Genomic DNA, 19,892 nt, shown 5'->3' on the forward strand with positions numbered 1-19,892 from the left:
TACTCTATTCTCAAAGGGTGTCTCTCTCCTTTTGCCTCTGCCCCTCCAGAGTTGAGGCATTTTAGTAGCAGGCCCCTGGGCCTCCACACCCACCAGCACAGTAAAGAGCTGTATTAAGGTCCATTGCCTTTTGCACTTTTTTAGTGCAATGTGCTGATGGCCTTGCACCCTTCTACTCCTTTAACGCCCAAAATATACCAGGACAGAGCACCAACACAAAACAATAAGATCCTAGAAGGGCAAACTGAAGCTGACAAGACACAAGCTGGATATCCCTGGAGTCCTTTTCCCTGCTTCTATAGGAAAACCAAGCAAACTCTTCCTCATCCATCCCCTTTGTGCCATTACACAGGCAGCCTGGCTCACCAGAACAGGTCACATTTACACCTTTGCAGTCATGCTCTAAAAGCTTGGGCATCACTGTGTCTAACAAGTGGGGAAACCTGTTAGGTCCTTGTGCATAAAGTCAGCTATAGGATGAAATGGTTAAGTGAACTACAGCCACCCTGTTCAGCATTTATGATAATCAGGAGGAGGTTTACTCCTGGCAGCTCTGCTCTGAAGATGCAGAGTGGTTGTTACTGTCACAAGCAGGTGCAGTGGGAACAAGGGAATAAAAGTACATATATCCTCCATTTCCCATTGCTCCCCATGCCTCAGTACTCCTCAGAGAGCTGCCCTGCGCTCTGCTTTGCAGGAATCAAAAGACCTATCTCGTTCTTAACCTACGTGCCACAGCTTGGCTCTCGCATACATCATGGTGTTATCTGTCTCCTTGTAAAAGGACAGAGATAACATCCTCCTCCAGCTCATCAGCACCAGTGTGTCCCCAGATAAATTAACTACAGCAGCCACTTTTTGTTTTCTCAAACAAATTAAGATTTTGTTCTTAAACTAGGCTACAGGAAAAACATGTACAACATAGGGACAGAGAGATTATGGGCTTCATCCTCAGGCTGCTTATTGCTGCTCTGCTCCAATGTCATTTCAAAGGATTTTCTCTCAATTTCCAACAACATGACAGTGATCAGAATCTCAATGTGTCCCAGTTCTCCTCTTGGAGAAGGTCAATGAGTCTCTGTCCTAACCTCTGCTACATAAAGAAAGAAGATGATGCTCCACTCCTGTGATGATAAATCATTCCTATAGAGTCATTCGGGGTTTGATCCTTAGAGTCAGAGCTGGCATTAATTTCCTCAGATACAGAGCATGACCCTCACCCTTAGCTGTGCAAACATGAGACCTCTATTTAGTAGAGACGATGCAGTGGTTAAATATTTGAAATTCACTTCTAAATAAAGCTGCCTAAAGCTTAAAAATTGCCATGCTTTCCTGTTGGTTCAGTAGCATATGGAAATGCTCCTGCATTAAATTGAGTGGTGTGTGTCACTAGGAACTAGATAAGCGAAATATTTATGGTGACTGTTATCCTGGAGAGCTGAGGTCACTGCCCACTGCACTGTCCTGTTGTTGTGAGGTGTTTTTCACCTCTCTATGCTATGCTTTTGCCTGCTGCCTTTCCTTGAATGGTGAGGCTGGACAATCTCCATCCTTGGAGACATCTGAAACTCAACTGGACTGAGCAACCTAACCTAACTCAAACCATTTCAAGAAGGGGATAGGACTGGATGATCTCCAGAGGCCCCTCTTAAATTATTCTGTGATTTGTTCACAAGCATGTGGAACAAGAGTTATCAGTTCTTTAATTTGTCAACACTCAGCTAACTGGTCATTTATTGACCCCAAAGACAGGTCGTTTTCTTTCCCTGACTCAGTGTCATAGGTGTAAGAACAAAAGGGTAAATCAGAGTTTTTGAAGACACACTGCACAGTACATGAAGCAAACAATACGTATCAGTATTAATGAAATTAGAAACAATAAGGCTCATAGAAGAAAGAAAATTATGGACTATGAAAATGGATTCTACCTGCCAAACCAAATAATTTTGTTGGACACATTACCTGCAGCAGTGTACACTGTTCCCAGTTTTGCCAAAAGGCAAAACTTCACTCGAGCCAGAGCACTGGGTCAGCACTGTGGAAAGGACCATGGGTCAATCAGTAAAGGGCAATCTTCCTCCAGGTGAATGCTGAGTTACAAATGATGGAATGCCATGAGTCCTGCATTATTGTTTCCACCTTTTCAGAGCTGTTCTGTGTGTCCTTGTACTCAGATTGACTCACCTCAGCTAACTTCAGATATCTAAATTTAGTCATCTGCTTGTCCAGCCTCTACCTGTACCAAATGGAGAGCGAAACACCTTCAGATTCCTCCCTCAGTTTGGCTGAAGTTTCTCATTGATGGTGCCTACCTCCCACCCTTCACCCTCCTTATTTCTACACTGGGTATGGAAGGTGTGTGCTCACCTTGTCCATTGTGTTTGCAGCCCCCTGTACCAGTCACTCCTTGTCCAGTTTCTGTCTGGCACGCAAAGGAATATTTGTCCTTGGCTGGACAGAGCAGGTGCACAGCACAGTCATGACCACAAGCAGTGACCAGACCCACAGCACTGTCAGCTCTGGCAACACCACAAACCAGGAGAGGCACCAGGAGACCCAGCGTGGTGGGGAGGAACACACCCAGCATCCCACAGCTTCTGGGCCTGCACACTTATACTGTAGAAATGAGAGCTAGCTGAAGCTTTACTGGCAAAAGGACTGGTCTAATTCTATTTTGTATTCAATTACTTTGCTCTAAAAAAAAAAAAAAAAAAAGAAATAAAATCCTGGAGTAGAAGACATTTTGGAGTTCCGCCTGGTGCTTTATCATAAATTCCCTGCACAGTACCAGAAATGTGTGATCTGCACTTTGAATAAATATTTAACACCTAAAATGGGGACTCCAACTTTGATCAGGGACCACACTTGGGAATAAATTGTCATTGCTTTTAAATTGCTGCAGTTTAGCTATAGCAGGTTATATACAGCAGTTATATAAAGCTATATACAAGGAACAGTTTCTATGCCACCACACCAGGAGCAGGGTATGAGTTATACAACACTTAAACTGAGACATTCTGTCCAAAGGAAACCATATTGCTCACTCTGGGATTTCATACTGGACATTTACACCCCGGGTAAACAAATGGATTTTCATGGAAATACATATTTGTTTTTCTTTTTCAAACAGAACATAAAAATGTGCAAAGTATTTTTAAAGCCAAATTAGAATTGGATTATCTTAACAGTTCTGTTCCTCTGAAAAAGCCAAGCATATTCATGATATTATGGGGTTTCAAATGTTCTAATTAATCCACTGCTTTTAATTGAGGATATGCCAAAGTAGCCATAGTGTCTGTTATTTAAAGAGCACTGGCAACTGGTAAGGAATATTGACATCATGGTCGCTGACTCTGGGTCCTTTCATGTCAGTAACTCCCCCAAAAAAGCTACTTTCAAACTCTCTTACACATGTGTGAAAATACCAGTGGGAGGGAGAAAACAGAACAACTGTGATGTTGCATCAAAACAACTGTGTTCTGCATCACAGAACTCCTACGTGTGTTGGCAGTCCTACCCACTAACCTGCCCCAGCACCATTTCTCCTGGAAAACTTCAAGGAGGAAAGAAAGGCTGAGTAAACATACTTCCCTCTCTCTCCTAACAGAAAATAGGTACTAGCTGAACGTGCCATTTCAAAGGGGGAAAAAAATCATTCCCCATTGAAGTTTGTACAGTGCTTTGCCAGACCTTTTCACCCTCCTCCAGCTCAGTGCACCGCAGAGACCAAATTGGAGGTGCTTGTGATTCTGTCCATCATTCCCATGCTTCTAACACAGCTAGTAACTGGAATTACCAAAGGTGATATCCTACCGCTTTAATCATATATCAGGCCTTTATCAGACGAGAAATACATCCTTCCTGGCTAAGGAGGCAGGCCCAAATCCAGAAACGTTTTTAGCTCCTACCTCTTACTAGAAGTGACGACCTGCAGGTACATACAGGGTCCCAGCAAGGCTCTTGTTTTCATGAGTCACCCTACCATGGCACATTTGCACATTTGCCCTTAAACCACAGCCCAGGTGAGGTGGAGAGCAGCACATGGAAGCTCCATGCACATGCACAAAAAGGCAGCTTGCGTATTACAGCTTTACCAAGCATAGCTGCTGTCTAATATGTTTTACCTGTTGCAAGGTGAAGAATTTAGGTCTGCCTCTTCCCTGGGGTTTCTAGCAGCCATTTCATCTTTGTGGGACCGCATTACCCAGTGCAAGAAGCCAGCCTGGTGAACCCAAATTTGCTCCCTGGCAAGCATCCTCTGCAGGCTTTCAGCCACACCAGCAGACCTGTCATGGGATTTGTTACAGTATGGTACTCCTGGCCCACTGTCCACTGCAAACAGGCTTCACAAACCTGACTGCCTTGGGCAGGCTCAGTGAATCCATGGCTCATTCAGAGCCATTAAGCTTCACTCTTCAGGGAATACCAGGACACAGCACTAGCTGATGCCTAGCAGCTCTGGAGTGACAGAAATCCCTCCAGACATTTCCAGCAAGGGAGATGGAGGCACAATTTAGTCACACTTGCCCCCCCTTCCAGGGACAGAGCCCCACAGCACTCAAGGCCTCCTCACCAGGACTGGCTGGGGGACCCTGCTCACCTCAGGGCTCTCCTCTGGCAGAGGCTTCCTGTGAGTCCCATCAGCCAAGGAGGATGGAGCCATTTGGAAGTGCCACTGGTAACATATTCCAGCTCAGGAACTACAAGTGTAAGAGGAGCCCAGGTCTCAGAGGACTTTCTAAAGGTACTGAGAGCTGTCAGCCCCATGCTGAGGCTGAGAATCTGAAAAGTTTTTTGTTTCCAGGCTCAAAAGGAGGAAAACCCACAGGTTACTCACACCAGGAACTTGTCAAAGCTGGATGGCTGTAAGTCTGTGCTCATGGCAACATGGGAAGCCACTGGGAAAGGAATGATAATACTGGCTTCATGAAGATTTACCAAAAGAGAGCATTGCCAGGAAAAAAACATAAATTTAGTTTCACAAACAAAGTCCTTGCCCAGACTAACAGAACCAAAATCTTTTCTTAATGGCTTTTTGCTGTTGGGCAGAAGCAGAAAATCTTTCTGTAAATACTGAGGAAATTCTCTCTCCTCTTGCAGCTGCTCAGTTGTCAGGGTGGTGAGATTACATGAAAGAGAGAGAAGAGGTTAAGTATTAGCAGCAACTAAGGAGCAATATCTCAGGAGGATGCTGCAGCTACTGTTAGAGTACAGGACTGATGCCAGTGGTTGGTTGTGGGAACTGACAATGGTCAAATAAGAGATTTTTAGGCTTCAGGCATTAGCTTGAGCCTGTGTGAAACTAAGTCACACAAGGTTCTCATCCTAAGGAGGAATCCAAACAGTCCTTGGAGAAGGAAAACAACCTCTGCAGGTATTGTTTGTTGCCTTGTTTATTTGCAAAAAACAGTCAAGGGGTGATGTTCCAATTGTCCAATGATGGTGATGTGTTGGTTTAATGACCAATGAGAGTTTTACCTTTTGGACCTTCTCAGGACTGTCTATAAAAGAAGATCTGGAATGATAAAACTTGCTGTCTTGTGCAACCCAGCTGGAGAGTTTGTGTCGTGCTTCCGCCGTTCCCAATATAGTGCGACAGTCGATGGTGTCCTGTGCAAAACAGTTCTGCTCTTCCAGACTCCTTCTCCAACAGCAGCTCCTGGAGGCACAACTGGAATTTATCAAAATCAAGAAGGCTACAGCAGAAGCAACCCTGAAATGAAGATAAGCTCAGCTCCTAGGAAGGTAACCAAGCTTGCAGGAGCCAGCGAGTGCTTCCTTCGGTGCCTCTGAAGCACCAGGGTGTGGCCTTATTAGAGCAGTAAGAGGTGCAGAAGATCGCCCTGAGAGCCTGGAATTACCTGCTGCAGGTAAGCTGACTGGAAACTGAGACACTCATCCAGCATCAGAGATGCTCTGCAAGCACTCCAGTCTGCTCCAGGAGCTGTTTGCCCAGAGCACAGGAGAGAGGCACGACGGTACACAATGGGATGAAGGAATCCCAGCAGAGCTGGTGGTTCCCAGGGAGCAGAGGAAGCTCGGGCAGTGGCCAGGATGCTGCAGGTAGGCGCTGGCAGCTGGGCAGAGGCAGCTGCTGCACAGGCAGAGCTCCAGCGACTGCAGACATTGACAGAGCTCTGCAGGGCACAAAGCTCATCCGAAGGCAGGTGGGGAGAAATGAGAACAGGAATCAATTACAGAAAAACAGATAGGGCTCATACCTGCCACAAATGAAAGAAAATTGAAAAACAGTCACAGCCTTCAATAGTAATAAAAAGAAAATGGTTTGGTCTCTGGATGGGAGGCTGAGAGCAGGCCTTGCAGAAGCACACAGGAATAAGGCAGGGCTGCTTGACTTTGCTCTTTGCAGGAGAACAGACGTGCTGTGGGTAAAGGTCACCCGCAATTTTCAATGAAACCCTTTAACCTGGTGGTCATCAAGACCACCTCCCCTCTAAAGAAATCAAATAAAAGCTCCAACATAATAAACTGAATTTTTTTTGCCAGAGTCATCCAATGCACTGGAGGAAATCTGGAAAGGTAATTCTTCATATAGCAAATTGGGAGGCAAATATATAAAAGACCAGACAGCACAAAGTTAGTGTTTGGATCCATCTGATGAGTTGCAGATGTGTACACCTGAGCTAAACATCCCAGCTGCTCTGTGTGTTTTTGTGGCAACAGGTTCCTCGTGTCTTTCCCTCTTTCAGCCCCCTGTGACCAGTGTAAACCATATGCATAGAGGAGATTACATATATGAGTTATGGGGGAAAAAAATAGATGTTTTATTTTATAAGGCAAGAAACATGATCATGTCGGAGAAGCTGCACTGTAAGATACCATGAGTGGAAGAGTTTAGGTTTCCTGATTTGCTTGCATTTATTTGTGGGATTTTAATAACCTCTTCTGCAGAGTTTCCAGACAAGGCTGGACATGGCACAAGCACACAGGTGTATAATTGACACTGAATAATTAAAGTGCTGCAACCTCTCTCCAGATACTTCAGTGGCTGATAGATATACAGAGAGGCGTGTGTAGGTGACAGAGCACAAAGTGATTGCACACATCTAAGTCTTCACTCTTTCTGGTCTCAGCTTCTTGGCAGTTTCCTCAAGTTGTCTATGTCTTTAGCCAAGTTTTAATCACTGTTAAATCACACCATATGACTTGTGCTTTGGAGCACTTTGTCAACATCAAAAATAAATATTATTCCCCCAAGGAATCCAGCTGGCCTCTAATTAGCTTTCAGAATATATCAATTAAAGTATAATGTGCTCTCCAGTGATGAAAGCCTCTGTCTCACCAGCTTCTAGAAGATCAATACAACTGTATTATATGAAATATCCACCAATTTATTTTCCTGGCAAATGAATCAATATGGCAATTTTAATGGGACCAGTCATCAAATAAATATTATCAGTCCTGAAGAAGTCCCAAAACAGAACATCAGTTGTATACATTCAAGCAATATTTTTCTTTCTGGTACTTATTAGTGAAGAAAAATTACACTTGTCTTAGCAGCAGCAAAAGCACTAATGTAGATAATCACTGTCCTGAGCTTCAATCTATGCAATACATGGCAAAGCCATCTATTTTTCTGAGAAGCTCTCTTCCAGTGCTACTTTAGTGCCAAAGAGATCTGTATGAAATACGAGGAGGGGGGAAAAAAAGAAAATGAATAAAGTTTGCATCTGCCTACAATCCCTTTGCACTTGCCCCGCTCCTTCTAGAAGTAACCATACTTCTGGTAAGAGAGTGGCTACTAATGTTCACTTCTTTAGAATTCCATGTATTTCATGGCCATCTGAGCAGCATCTGAAGCGCCTTGAAGCCAGGTTTGCTGCATTTGCACTTCATTTTGAGGCTCACCTGGGTCTGTTCTGGATGCCTGCTCCTGTCATAGCTGGCATGAGCTCCAGCACAGGAGAGCCTTGTTCTCAGAGTGACACTGTCCATGGCACGCCATTAGGGATCAGCCAAGAGGTTGTTGCCCCATAAAAATATCTCACAGAAAAGTTTGTACCACTAAAGGAAAATCCTGGAGAAATCTCTCATCAGCCCCAAAAATGGATCACGAGTCAGCTCAGCTAAACCAACTCAAAACACTTCAGCAGCAAGTTGGCTGTGTCAGAGCCTGTTATCACCTGCTATGAATACTTGTCAAACCAAAAGAAAAGCTGAGACAACAGCAGATTTCTCATATTTCTGGTAAGAACACATTTGCATTACTGCTAGCAATGAAGGATCATTAGTGTGAAGTGTTTGAATACATGCTGAGAAACAGCAGCAAGTGCACAGGCAGGGCAGTAACATCGCAGATCACAGGAATCAGAGGGCTTCAGAGTGTGCAAATCCCAGCATCCACTACTCCCAAAAGGGCATCCCTTTCCCCATCTCTCCTTGCTCCCTGACCATCTGTTCTCCTGCCAATCTGTTTTGATTTCAGTCCCTTCATCTCCTGCATGGAAGACTCCAGGTTTTTCCTCATGTCTCACATGAATACATTGAGCAGAAAAACCCATGTCTGGTCTGAACTGACACAGCTCCATTTGGGGTCATGCTGGTAGACACCAGCTACACTTCTGGATGGAGAAGAAACAACACAGAAGTCTCTTGGCCCAGGCAAATAGGCTTTATGCCCTTGTCAATCTTTTCAAATGCCCTGCTTTGCAGCAGAGGTTGGAAATACCCCTCTGGGGACTTGTGCCACCTGCCCTGCAACTTTCATCTAGGTAGAGAATGAGCCCAGAAACAGCCTGAGTGGATTCATGTCTTCTGTTTGGCAGAGCCTCTCTTGTGTTTAATAGATAAAATTCAGTCCAGCAGCAGAATGGGGATTAGGATGGGTTTTTCAGATCTGAGCTCAGGTTCTGTGCAGTTGGGATCAAAAGTGAAGCATTTTTTTCAGCAACATCAGCCCTGAGGCCACCTCTGCTCTTAACAAATCAGCAGGAATTTTATCACTGACCTCAAGGCACAGAAAGTACTGAAAATTTCAGAGATGACCCAGTCCCTTTCAGATGCTTCAAGCAGTAGTTAAAGCGCTATTTAAATACACAGAGAGTTCCTCCTTCATCCTGCAGTTTCAAACAAGGCTTGTAGGCTGATGCCAGCACTTCTCCAGGCACTGATGTGCCCAAGAGGGAATTACCAGGACACTCTCCCAAGGCAATAAACCTGATGTCTTCTTTTGGAACAAAAGCCGGAGGCAGCTGCAGGATGTGCACCTAAAAGACCACTGCACAAAGACATGTGCTCTCTTCCCAGAACTGGCACTAGCTCAGCATTCACCTGGGGATAACAGCCCTGCTCATACCATCCTTAAAACCCTCAGCAGAGCCTATGCACTTTCATTAGCAACAGCTGAATCCCAGATTGACAAATAGCAGCTGAAACACCTATTTTTAATTGAAATGAGTCATGATAGATTTGCATTAGTGTTCATACTAAAGCTGCTCTTCATAGAGCAGTCGTCCATTAATCTGATCATGATCATGGTTTTCTTAATGATGTGGCAATTCAATTAAACATATTTCTTAAAGTGAAAACTTCCTCTTCTTTCTCCAAGTGAGTCACTGCTCATTTCCATTCTCTGTAATCTTTCTTACACTGTGCATAACATCAGTGTCTTAAGAATGCAGATCATTTCCTTGAGGCTTGGCCAGGAGTCTTGGTGTCCCTGTAGGGCACCACTTGTCCAGGAGCACCTGTTGCACCAGGGATACACTGTGGAGTTGCAAAATAAAACTAGGATGTTCTCTTAACAGTTCTCACAGTGGACCAGAGATCACCCAAGAGCAGTGGTCCTGCTGGAGGGGACACTGAGTGTTAGGGAGCACATCTGCTCTTCTGCTCATTAGCTGCTGCTTCACAGAAGCAGAAGCTTAAGAATCTTAAAAGGAAGAACCTTACACACTTTTCAGATGACACACGAGGGGCAACAGCAAGAGCTGGCAGTGGAGAGGTGACACATTTGTCACTTCAAGCACATATGAACCATGATGAGCCTGCAAAGTTTGATGTAGTTATAAATGGAACACACAAATAACCAAACCCACTCTTCACAGACCGCCAATTAACCCTTTGCAGACAGACTGTGAGTTGCCTGGAGACTGATCCTGTCACTGAAGCATGCAAGGACTAAGGTGGGGGAGATTTGCCTCTGGTGAAAGGAGAATTCACGACCCTGACCTGGGAGGCAGAAACCCCACATTTCAGAAAAGGTCATCCTTGCACAGGCACACATATACAGGAGCAGTGCAGAGGTTTGCAGCATCGTCCTCTGCCCTGCACAGCTCCAGCCTCAGAGGGACCCTCAGCCTGGCTTTGATGGTTGCACTTGGACTGGACACAGCAGGTGCGCAGGGAACAAAGACTGCCAAGAGGAGCCAGGGCAGTGGCAAACGTGCCAGGGAGGGTGGACAGGCAGCCACCAGCCCCTCACGAGGGAGGACCATGGGCAATTCTTTGGGCTGTCACTGAGCAGATGTTTCCTGTCAAACGTGTGGTAATGCTCATTAACACAGCAGATTAGAAAATGGGGAGCTAGGGGGCTGAGAAGAGAGGAGGGGGTATTTTAGATGACTTAGCATAGGGGATCAAACACTGAGCTTTGCATTTCCCTAATAAAACACTCAGCATGTGATTTTGTGGTGCTGCTTGCTCCTGCAGAATCTGTGGCTGCTGCAGCCACACACATTAACTGAACACAGAATGAATGCTAACATCTCTGCAGAGCTAAATAGACAAGATCATATTTTCACTTAGTGGAGAAAAACTGCCCCTCTTAATGCTTTATGACTTGACTGACAGAAAGGAAATTTCAGTGTCTGTGCAGGCAGACAGGAATAGATGGGGAAAATTATGAATATTTACAATACAGAGGAGACTATTTAGGTGAGATATTGAATATTATCCAACAGAAATGTGAGTGGAATTGTTGTTAAATGTATAAAATCTTATATTATCACAGAGGGAGTTGTATTTTGAAAATCCAAAATAATTCTAAATAGCTAATGCAATGAAAGAGCTTATAATAAGTACACTCTTTCAAAATGGCATAGCTGGCCAATCACACTCATCAAAAAAAAGAGAGGATTTGATTGAATTCCAGAAAATACTAAATGACCATATTTAGTCAATCCTGCACTTCTTTGCTTCCACATCAAATAGGATAGAAACTACAACCTCAGATGCTTGGCAGGAAAAGAAGAGAGCTGAATACAGAATTTTACCCTCCCTTGATTCTATTTAGCAAGTTTATGGAGGAGAGCTGTTCTTTTAGCCAGGGGAATTCTGCATCACTAACAGATTGGCATTGTTTATGCTGAAACTGGGTGCTGAAGAAGCAAATTAGTTTGCAAAAAAAAAAAAAGTCTCAGCATCCACAGAAACAACAAAAAGAGTAAATGGGCTTAATTAGTCATTAGACAAGGAACTGGATTAACATGTTCTTACATATATTTAAGAAATACAAGCTCTTAATCCTACCCAGTGCACTTTTTTCCTTGTGCTGGATAACCCATCTTCATAAAGAGGACTCTTTGAACAGCTGTGTGGGTCAAGGACCATGTCTCCCAGCAGCCACAGCCACCGAGCAGGTGCTGTACGTGAGCTTAGCCTGGGGGAAGGCAGCGGTGGAACTTTCCCCTGCACACCCTGTTTCCCCTACACGCTGATCCCTTGCAATCCACTTCACTGCCTCTCTGCTAGACATTGCAGTAGGAAAACAAATTACAGAGTTAAAAAAAAGATGCTGTCAATGAGAGGCTTGAAAAAAAAATCTCCTGGGCCAGCCCCTGACAGCTGACATCCTTGTGTCACCTCATCACTGCCTTACGCTGCAGCACACCTTTGCCAAGGGACACCAGCCAGAGCACTGTGCTTCTGCCTGGGACTGCTTCCCCCCTCTGATAGGTGAGGAAAAGTTTTGGCAAGAGAATGCCAAAGCCAAGCTTTGTAGCTCCCTACAGTGTTCTTTTGAATTTTCTTATTTTCCTGATGGAGGATGGAGAGATTTACAAAGGAAAAGTCCAAAAATAGTCAGATAAAGAGAAGTATCATTCTTTATCTCTTGGAGGACAAAAAGGGCTTGTGTACATTCCAGACAGAGTGAAACAGGATGATTGCTGCTCACTGTAACCTCACTGCTAGCTCAATATTCTGATTCTCAACCATGTCCCAGGTCTTCACCAACCGAACATCCCCACAGGTCAGGAATACTGAGGACAAGCCTAGCAGCATCCATGCAGAAATTGTGCCATTTACCATGACCTGGGATTTGAGAGCAGGACATCTGGCTTCCCTTTGGAAACAGGGTCCATCTGCAAGCTGACCTGTCATCATTTGAGGTGACACCAAATCATTTACTTAATTCCAAGCATTTCTCTGTTTTCTCTGCAAACACTAATGAGCATTTCAGTCAAATCAGTCAGGTTAGGTTTGCACAGACACTCTGTTTGCTTCAAGAACAAAAACCCTAATTTTTTGGGAAACAGGTGCAGGGTAACACTGACATGGGGAATCACATCTCCCATTTGAATGATTATCCCCTTTCTGGTGGCAACAAGTGTCTCCATCCCAAGGGTCCTTGTGGCAGCCTCTTCCCACCCATGAGGAGTTTTTATGGGCAAGCCAGGGCACCAGTCTGAAGCACACTGGCAAGTTTCTGAGTGCAACTGAGAGTGTACTGGAGCAGACTCTCCTCATTCCAAGGGAAAGGATTCATATTTGTATCTACTTTAAGAAGCAGAAAAAGCCCTCTCAAAACCAAATTCCACAAAGGACTGGTAGCCTCTTCAAACAGATGAGAACTGTACTCAGGGTAATGGCATAAAAAGGCTGTAACCTGCTGAAGTGCGATTTGTTAAGACATTTTTGATGACAAGCAAGCTCAAATAGTTCCCAAGCCATATTCATTAGCTTTCACTGAGCTCATGGGATAAAAACAAGTTGCATTTCAGCATAATCAAATGCATTTGGTGGGAAGGATGACATGAGTATGGCCATTAAGCATCCAGACCAGAGGAACTGTTTCACTTCCTTAGGAAGTGCAGCACAATGTATATATGATGGACTTGCAAAAACCTGAGCTATATTCCATTTCACCTCAAGTGTGATAAGCTCAAGCACATCAACACACTTAACCGCAAGTTCAATTTACAGCAAGTTCAATTCACAGCCTGTACTTACACATTGCTTTTTTTGCAGAAGCATAGCTTTAGCATCAGAGGGACAAGCTGTGCATGACAGAGAGAACTCCTGTAGTCCCAGAGAGGCCACAGCCAGGAATTTTATCTTCCTCCAAGACCCCATACGTGATTAGGAGAACAATGCTCATTAGATTCCTCTTAGTGCAGCTGAAATCTCAGCACAGCTACTTCTCAGCTCAAAAGGATTTCAAAAACTGCTCAACAAAACTAATTTAGTTTAATTAAACTTATCTACATTTTATAGACAAAGCACATCTCAGACAAAGTGCAAAACTTACAGATAGCATTGACCCAAGGGACTCCACTCCTGGGTAAAGCTGCTAGCTGATAGCCCAGTGTAATTTAAGCAATCATTTTTACATGACTGAATCTGATGAATAGTTTTCGTTGTGAAAAATGGCTTCTGGCCAGACATGGACAAAAATAGGCAATGAACAAGGCATTCTTGGAACAGATCAACTTCTCTCTACTGATTTAATCGTAGCAATACCTCCTAACAGACCTGAAAATAATCTTTTTCTGCATTAGGCTTTCTAATTCCTTGATGATTTTGACTGACTGATTTGTCTTTGAAGTTGGAAGAGCATTTCATTATACAAGTGTGCACTGCTTTATTATAAAATGTCCACATGGCACAAACTAATGCCTTGATAGCAATTTTTATGACTTGCAAGATGATGGCAATCCATTTTTCTGGCATCTAGCTCCACCTTTAAAGATAAAATTTGCAGATGCTTCTGAGAATAAACCATCCATTTGGAAGCATAAGACAAAATTCAGAGGAGCTACAAACACCAGAGAAGAGAGCAATATAACAAACAAATCTAATGAAATGTGGTCCTAAAGTGAAGGTAATTGTCTTTTCTCACTAGAACTGTTTATTGAAAATTGTATGTCTCTTGGAGTTACCTTAACTGTGTTCTGGATCTTGTAGCTTGAAGCACGCTGGATGCAAGGTTTGGGTCCATTCTGTGCAGGGTCCCTATCAAATTAACAACAGAAGTGGCTGCTGCACAAGAGCTACTGTCCTTCAGCTGCCTGTCACCAGCCTTCTGCTCAGTTCCCAAAATTGCCAGCATAAGGAGTCATCACTTCCAGGACAGGACAGGACCAACCAGCTTATTTTAAACCTCAAGTTATTTCCCACAGGAAGGTCACAGCCGGGGCAGTGACCTGCAGCATAAAAGCAGTAACACCCTGTGCCACAGTGCATTTCTGCAGCAGCTGCAGCCTACCACAGCTCAGCATCCCTGAGCATACTCCATCTCTCACAGAATATAACCATCAATCAGGTCAAACTAGAGAGCAGCACGATAAAGAAAAATGCCCATTAGCAGCCTTTACTAAGAGACATTTTCTTTTTGTATTTAGTATCAGTTTAGTCATATATATCCAGGATTACAGGAACCCACAGGGTCACTTCGGTATCTTCAGATCTTGTACTGTGTTTTATAGTCTGAATTGAATGTTCTCTACCACAGTTCTCTGTTTTTTAATGTTTTGCTTCAGGCATTTCTCTCTCTTTATGAGTACAGCCAGACGCCAGGATACACCAATCAATGCTCCAGCTGAACTCAGTCAGTTGCAGGAGGAATGATTTCTTTATTTCTATTCATATAATATTTAATGAAACATACCCATTTAAAATGTTTAATATTAATTTGCAATCCCTTATGCTAGAGCCTAAATCTCTTATAATCTTCACACAATTGAATGTGCAGCATCAATAAGGTCTTTAAAAAGTGAACACTGAACAGAAACTTCTATGATGCTGAGGTCAACACTACCTCTGCTATGACACATTTTATGTGCCTCATGAAAATACTGCAAGCTGTGTATCTTCAGTAGCTAGCACATCTAGTGTCAGTCTGTTCAACTGATCTAAAAAACCCAAACCCTTCAATGCTCTCCTGACTTTCACCTGACTTCCAGTTTTCATCCAAAGAGGATTCAAACAAATTGTAATAAATTATCTGGCAAACAAATGTCTTCATTATTTTGTACACAATAAAGAGAAAAATTTATTCTGAAGAAAAGCCGACTAAACTGTGCCATTCATTACATAAATGCCTAATGTGTATCTTCAGAGTTAGCTGCATGTAATAGATCTAAATGCTATACCCAGCTATAAATCAACACACTAGAACCATTCTAGCAGCAGAAGGAAATCAACCACTATTAATATGATATACAAATGCAAACTGATCTGAAAAGGCATTATTTTAAACAAGACTTCCTGCTTGGCAGTTCAAGAATGTCTCCTGGCCAACGGCCTTGAAAAATACTCAGCATCTTACTCAAGAGTTTTCCACCCCTCCTGAAGGAGCCTCCAAAGGGGGTTTTCCATAGGTGGCAACTTACAAGGGTGAAGAAGCCTGAAACCCATCCCAGCAGACAGTGCAACACCTAAAGGTTACAGTTCTGCACAGAAGGCAGTTCAGATGCCAAGTGGGAGGCTGCTCTTGATAAACCACAAGTGATTTAGGAGTTGCAGATCAACTACATAAAGTTACCAAGGAAGTCTTGGCTATGATTTCCCTGCTTCCACTTCTCCCATGTAAAGCTGGGACTATAATGCTTATGAAATGCAACCTTGCAAAAGCTTGGCATTTATTCTGATGCTACAGTGGCACATCTGGGACCAGGAGAAAAGGAGACAGATGATGGGTGGCATGCCCAACTAGCCCTGCTCCTCCTGCCCATTAGCTCTGGACACACAAGCCAAGTTTTTTGGCATCAGACTGAGAGGTCCCCGGGTGTGAGTTGAAACAAGCTCCCTGGAAAACACCCTTCAGTCAAGTGAGTCCTGAGACTGGCATGTTTTGTCTATTTGTGCTTTTCTTAGACCAGAAAAACATTGCTAGAAGCAGGGCTGGCAAGAAGCCCGTTAAAGCAGATCTACAGCTCACAGGACCACAGCTGCTTCCCAAAAATGCTGAATGCTGGATTTTTTGTCTTACTGCTTCTAGCATATGCAGCAGTTACCTGTTCTTACATACACTCGTGGCATGGAGCATCTGCCTTAATCCCCTTCCCTCCTCTTTTTCACATGGCTTCATTTTTGTATACACACCATTGCCTCAAGGACAGACACATTTGAAGTAGATGGGATTCTATTTCAAGGAAGTAAAGTAACTTACTTCTGCTTCAAGCAAGTAAACTCCCTAAGGATTCAAGAAACAGTCTCTATATCAAACAACACAAATACATTAGAAACTTCATTATCCAAAAATACAAAAGTAAAAGCACTTGAAAAATTATTTTTATGCAGACAAAAAATTATCACAAGATAAGAAGTGCACCACAATCCTTCCAACATGTATAATTTAATTTTTAGTCTTACTGTTCAGTAGATAAGAATATTTCTCTCCCACTTCAGCATATAAATAAGAATATTCTAGTCAGAAACAGTAAGTCTTTTGGATTTTTACATGCTTGCCTCAACAGCAAGTATTCATGCTTCTTAGAGCAAAGCTTTGATTTGAGAGACATCAGGTGATGTACAAGACAACTGACCACCACCAAGTACACTATGAATGTGTGAATATCTCTAAGAAGTACACACCACTGTATGCATATCATCTTTGAGCAGCTTTCCGCTGGCGGAGCTCTCTGCACTGCAGTTTTCTGCCTTCCTCCACAGCTACAGGAGCAGGAGCTCTGCTATCCCAGCACAGATAGATATTTGCTGAGGCTGCTCATTACATTCACTGCAGCCATTCACACGATGGCACATGGGACACGTGCACAAGTCACAGCAGCACCACAGCAGATCCTTCTTCATTAACAGATTCATCAGTGATGCTGGTCCCAGATCACAACATTTTCAAGGCCCACTGTGGCACTGTAGACTAAACAAACACTGTACATCAGCTGCCAAGCAGATCCCATTTTTCATGTTTAGCTGTTTGTGAAACTCAGTCATTTCTTCTCAATCCACATTGTCAGGAAGGAGCAGATGGCAGATGTGCTCTGCCTATAATATTGTTTTTATGATATCCTGCCTGCTGGCAGAACAGTGGAAGAAACATTTGGAGGCAAGAATTTGCAGTATATTTTCAGTTTTGGGTAAGTGAGCTAAAAGACAGCATAGAGTACAGGGAAAAGAGGAAAGGGTTGTACTGAATAGGTGATGACAGATTCCTGTGACAAAAAAAAAAAAAGTGATACTGACAAAAAAGGAGTATTTAATATGTTGATATGGAAAGACCAAACAGATGCAACTATGAGACATGTTCTCATTCGTATGGGATTCAAATACAAGACTCAGTTTTTAGATTTTTAAAGTTGTTTTCTGAATTGCCTAACACCAGTGACAGAATCATAACACAAATTATACCTGAAGGATAAATATATGCTTTCATAACAAAGCTGAGACACCATTAAGTTTACATCAAGGCTCTAGAAATTTTTATTAAAATATTCTTAAAATATGTGCATTATACACAGAAGAAAGTATATACTTTATTTTTAAGTAATATGATCTGAGCTGCCAACAGTATTTCTTCCTTAAAAATTTTAGTACACATATATCTTCCAAAATAACAAACCTGGCATAGTCACAAAAGGAACATCCTGTTTTCAGTTAAGCAAGATGAAAATAAAATAAGGTAACGGTTTCAAAACTTGGAGATTTAAAATTATGAACATGGTACTGCAAAATTACACCTGGGGATTTAGGTTGAAAAGTTCATTTAGAAAGCCTTATAAATCAAACTAAATATTGTCTATAACCTATGAGCCAATCCAAGGCAATCCCACTGCATGTGGAACTCATTTATCTACATTCACTGGTACCCAGCTGCCCAGATGCCAAATTCATTTTGTGTAAACTACTGACAAAATTGTGGAAATGTCTCAGGAAAGAAAACCTGCAGAAAAATAATTAGTTGTGACTGTTGAGCAGATGTAGTACAAGCTCTTCATCCTCTGCCAGAGAAAGCCCAGTATCTAATGGCAAACAGGGGTCCTCCTCTTGGCTGAATTGCTTCTTTCTTTTCAGTGGCATTTCTTCTGCTGTGACACTGTTGTTATAGCTTCTCCTCTTTCTTCCAGTCTTCTCCTCAAGTTCACTGCAGAAAAAAATCAATTAGTCTTTTTAACAACTGTGGTAATCAATATCATCATGTAATCTAACAATTCCTTTTAAACAAGGCAAATTTGTGTCAAGATAAGAGCAAACAAAATTATAATTCAGAAGGGTAAAGCAATGGAAGCTGATAAACTCTGAATGTCTAAATTAGAGCTGCTCTCAGACTGAGGTGGTGGTGGTGGATGTTCTGCTGTCTTAATTGATTACATTGTATCAAGATATTGCTATAAGTCTTATCTAATATTTGCTGCCTAACACAGCAACAGACAACTTGACAAAACTGATTTAGTGATGCGTCAGTGGACCTTGACATGCATCCAAGAGCTTGCCTACAATAAATATGCACCAAAAATAAAAGAACTGTCCTTTCATTAGCAAATCCTACACTTAATACTGTTTTGATCTGGGACTATCTCATTTGATCACTCTTTCCCCTTCTTTGAGGTATTTCCCTTGGAAGCTACTAAACACCTCTTTGCCACGAGAGGAAAAGCCCAAACCCAGTCACTTTCCCTGGTGAATTCCTATTTCTTCTGCTGTTTTTTTTAAAGACTTGAACTGCCTTTTGCAGCCTTCAATCTGGATGAAACAGCTGTCAATCTGTTTCATCTGGCTTCTACCATATGCCCATGTGACAACAATGGGAGGTAGGACAGAGCTTACATGCATCTTCATGTGTTTTTTGTCCAAAACATAGAAAACATGCTAAAAATCTTCTTATCTAAGTTTAAAACAATCTAATAAAATCTGTTCTAAGATATATCTGTGAACCAGATTATGGAGAGCTGGCTGTTGTACGCTGTAGGGTAGAATTCATACCCTCAAACCAGTAAAATGCAAACCCTCATACTTCAAACCTTCCATCCAAACAAGCTAACTGGAACAAAACACCATTCTCAGCTTTTCATGTTTGCATTTTTAAAAATACAACAAAAATAGAAATGGAACTTCAAAAATGGAGTGAAGGCTTTTCTAAAAAAGTTGGTTAAATTCAGATTTTCAATTAAAATTTGCCAAATTTCTACTCAGAAAATTCAGTTTCCTTCCATAAAAGTTTCAACAAGAATTTTTTCATGTCCATAACTTTTACAATTGCTTAAGTGTAAATATAATGTTTGTGACATGTTCCATTCAGAAACACTGTTTAGACACTTAACAATTAGAAACAGCAGTTACAATAAATAGCTCTAACTGGGGAATACTGTCCTGAGAATCAACACAGCAAAGGAACCCAATGCCCAATTTAACCCACCTTCAGCTGCCCACCTTAGTTTTTTTTCCATTACTAGGACTAATTAACAGTCTCAGTTTCACCACTCACTGGAAACCAGGCTAACCCAAACATTAACCCCAAACATGGCAGCTTTCAGCAAGTGCCCAAGTGCTCTTGGAGAGGGATCAGCAGCACAATGCACCTTGTACACTGCACTTTCTGGCTGTCCCTCCATAGAGAAGGAATTATTACAGGAGCTGCACAAGTATGACCTGCCTCCTTTTCTCGTCCATCCCACCTGTCAAAAAACAGTGCCATCTTCTGCCTACTCATTATAGCCCAGAGGAAAGAGGGAAATCCTGTAAGAAACACCCTG

General features: G+C 42.6%; 1 protein-coding gene across 1 annotated transcript in view; it reads right to left on the bottom strand.

Moving 5' to 3' along the window:
* Positions 1–16,471: 16,471 nt before the first annotated feature.
* Positions 16,472–19,892, bottom strand: part of DDX10 (DEAD-box helicase 10) — a 160,034-nt gene continuing 156,613 nt past the window's right edge. The window contains exon 18 of the mRNA XM_058864478.1: positions 16,472–18,283. Within this exon, the coding sequence (XP_058720461.1) occupies positions 18,097–18,283 (187 nt within the window). The 3' untranslated portion in view covers positions 16,472–18,096. The remainder of the gene's footprint in view (positions 18,284–19,892) is intronic.

This window comes from Poecile atricapillus, chromosome 1 (assembly GCF_030490865.1).
Source record: "Poecile atricapillus isolate bPoeAtr1 chromosome 1, bPoeAtr1.hap1, whole genome shotgun sequence".
Lineage (NCBI taxonomy): Eukaryota > Metazoa > Chordata > Aves > Passeriformes > Paridae > Poecile > Poecile atricapillus.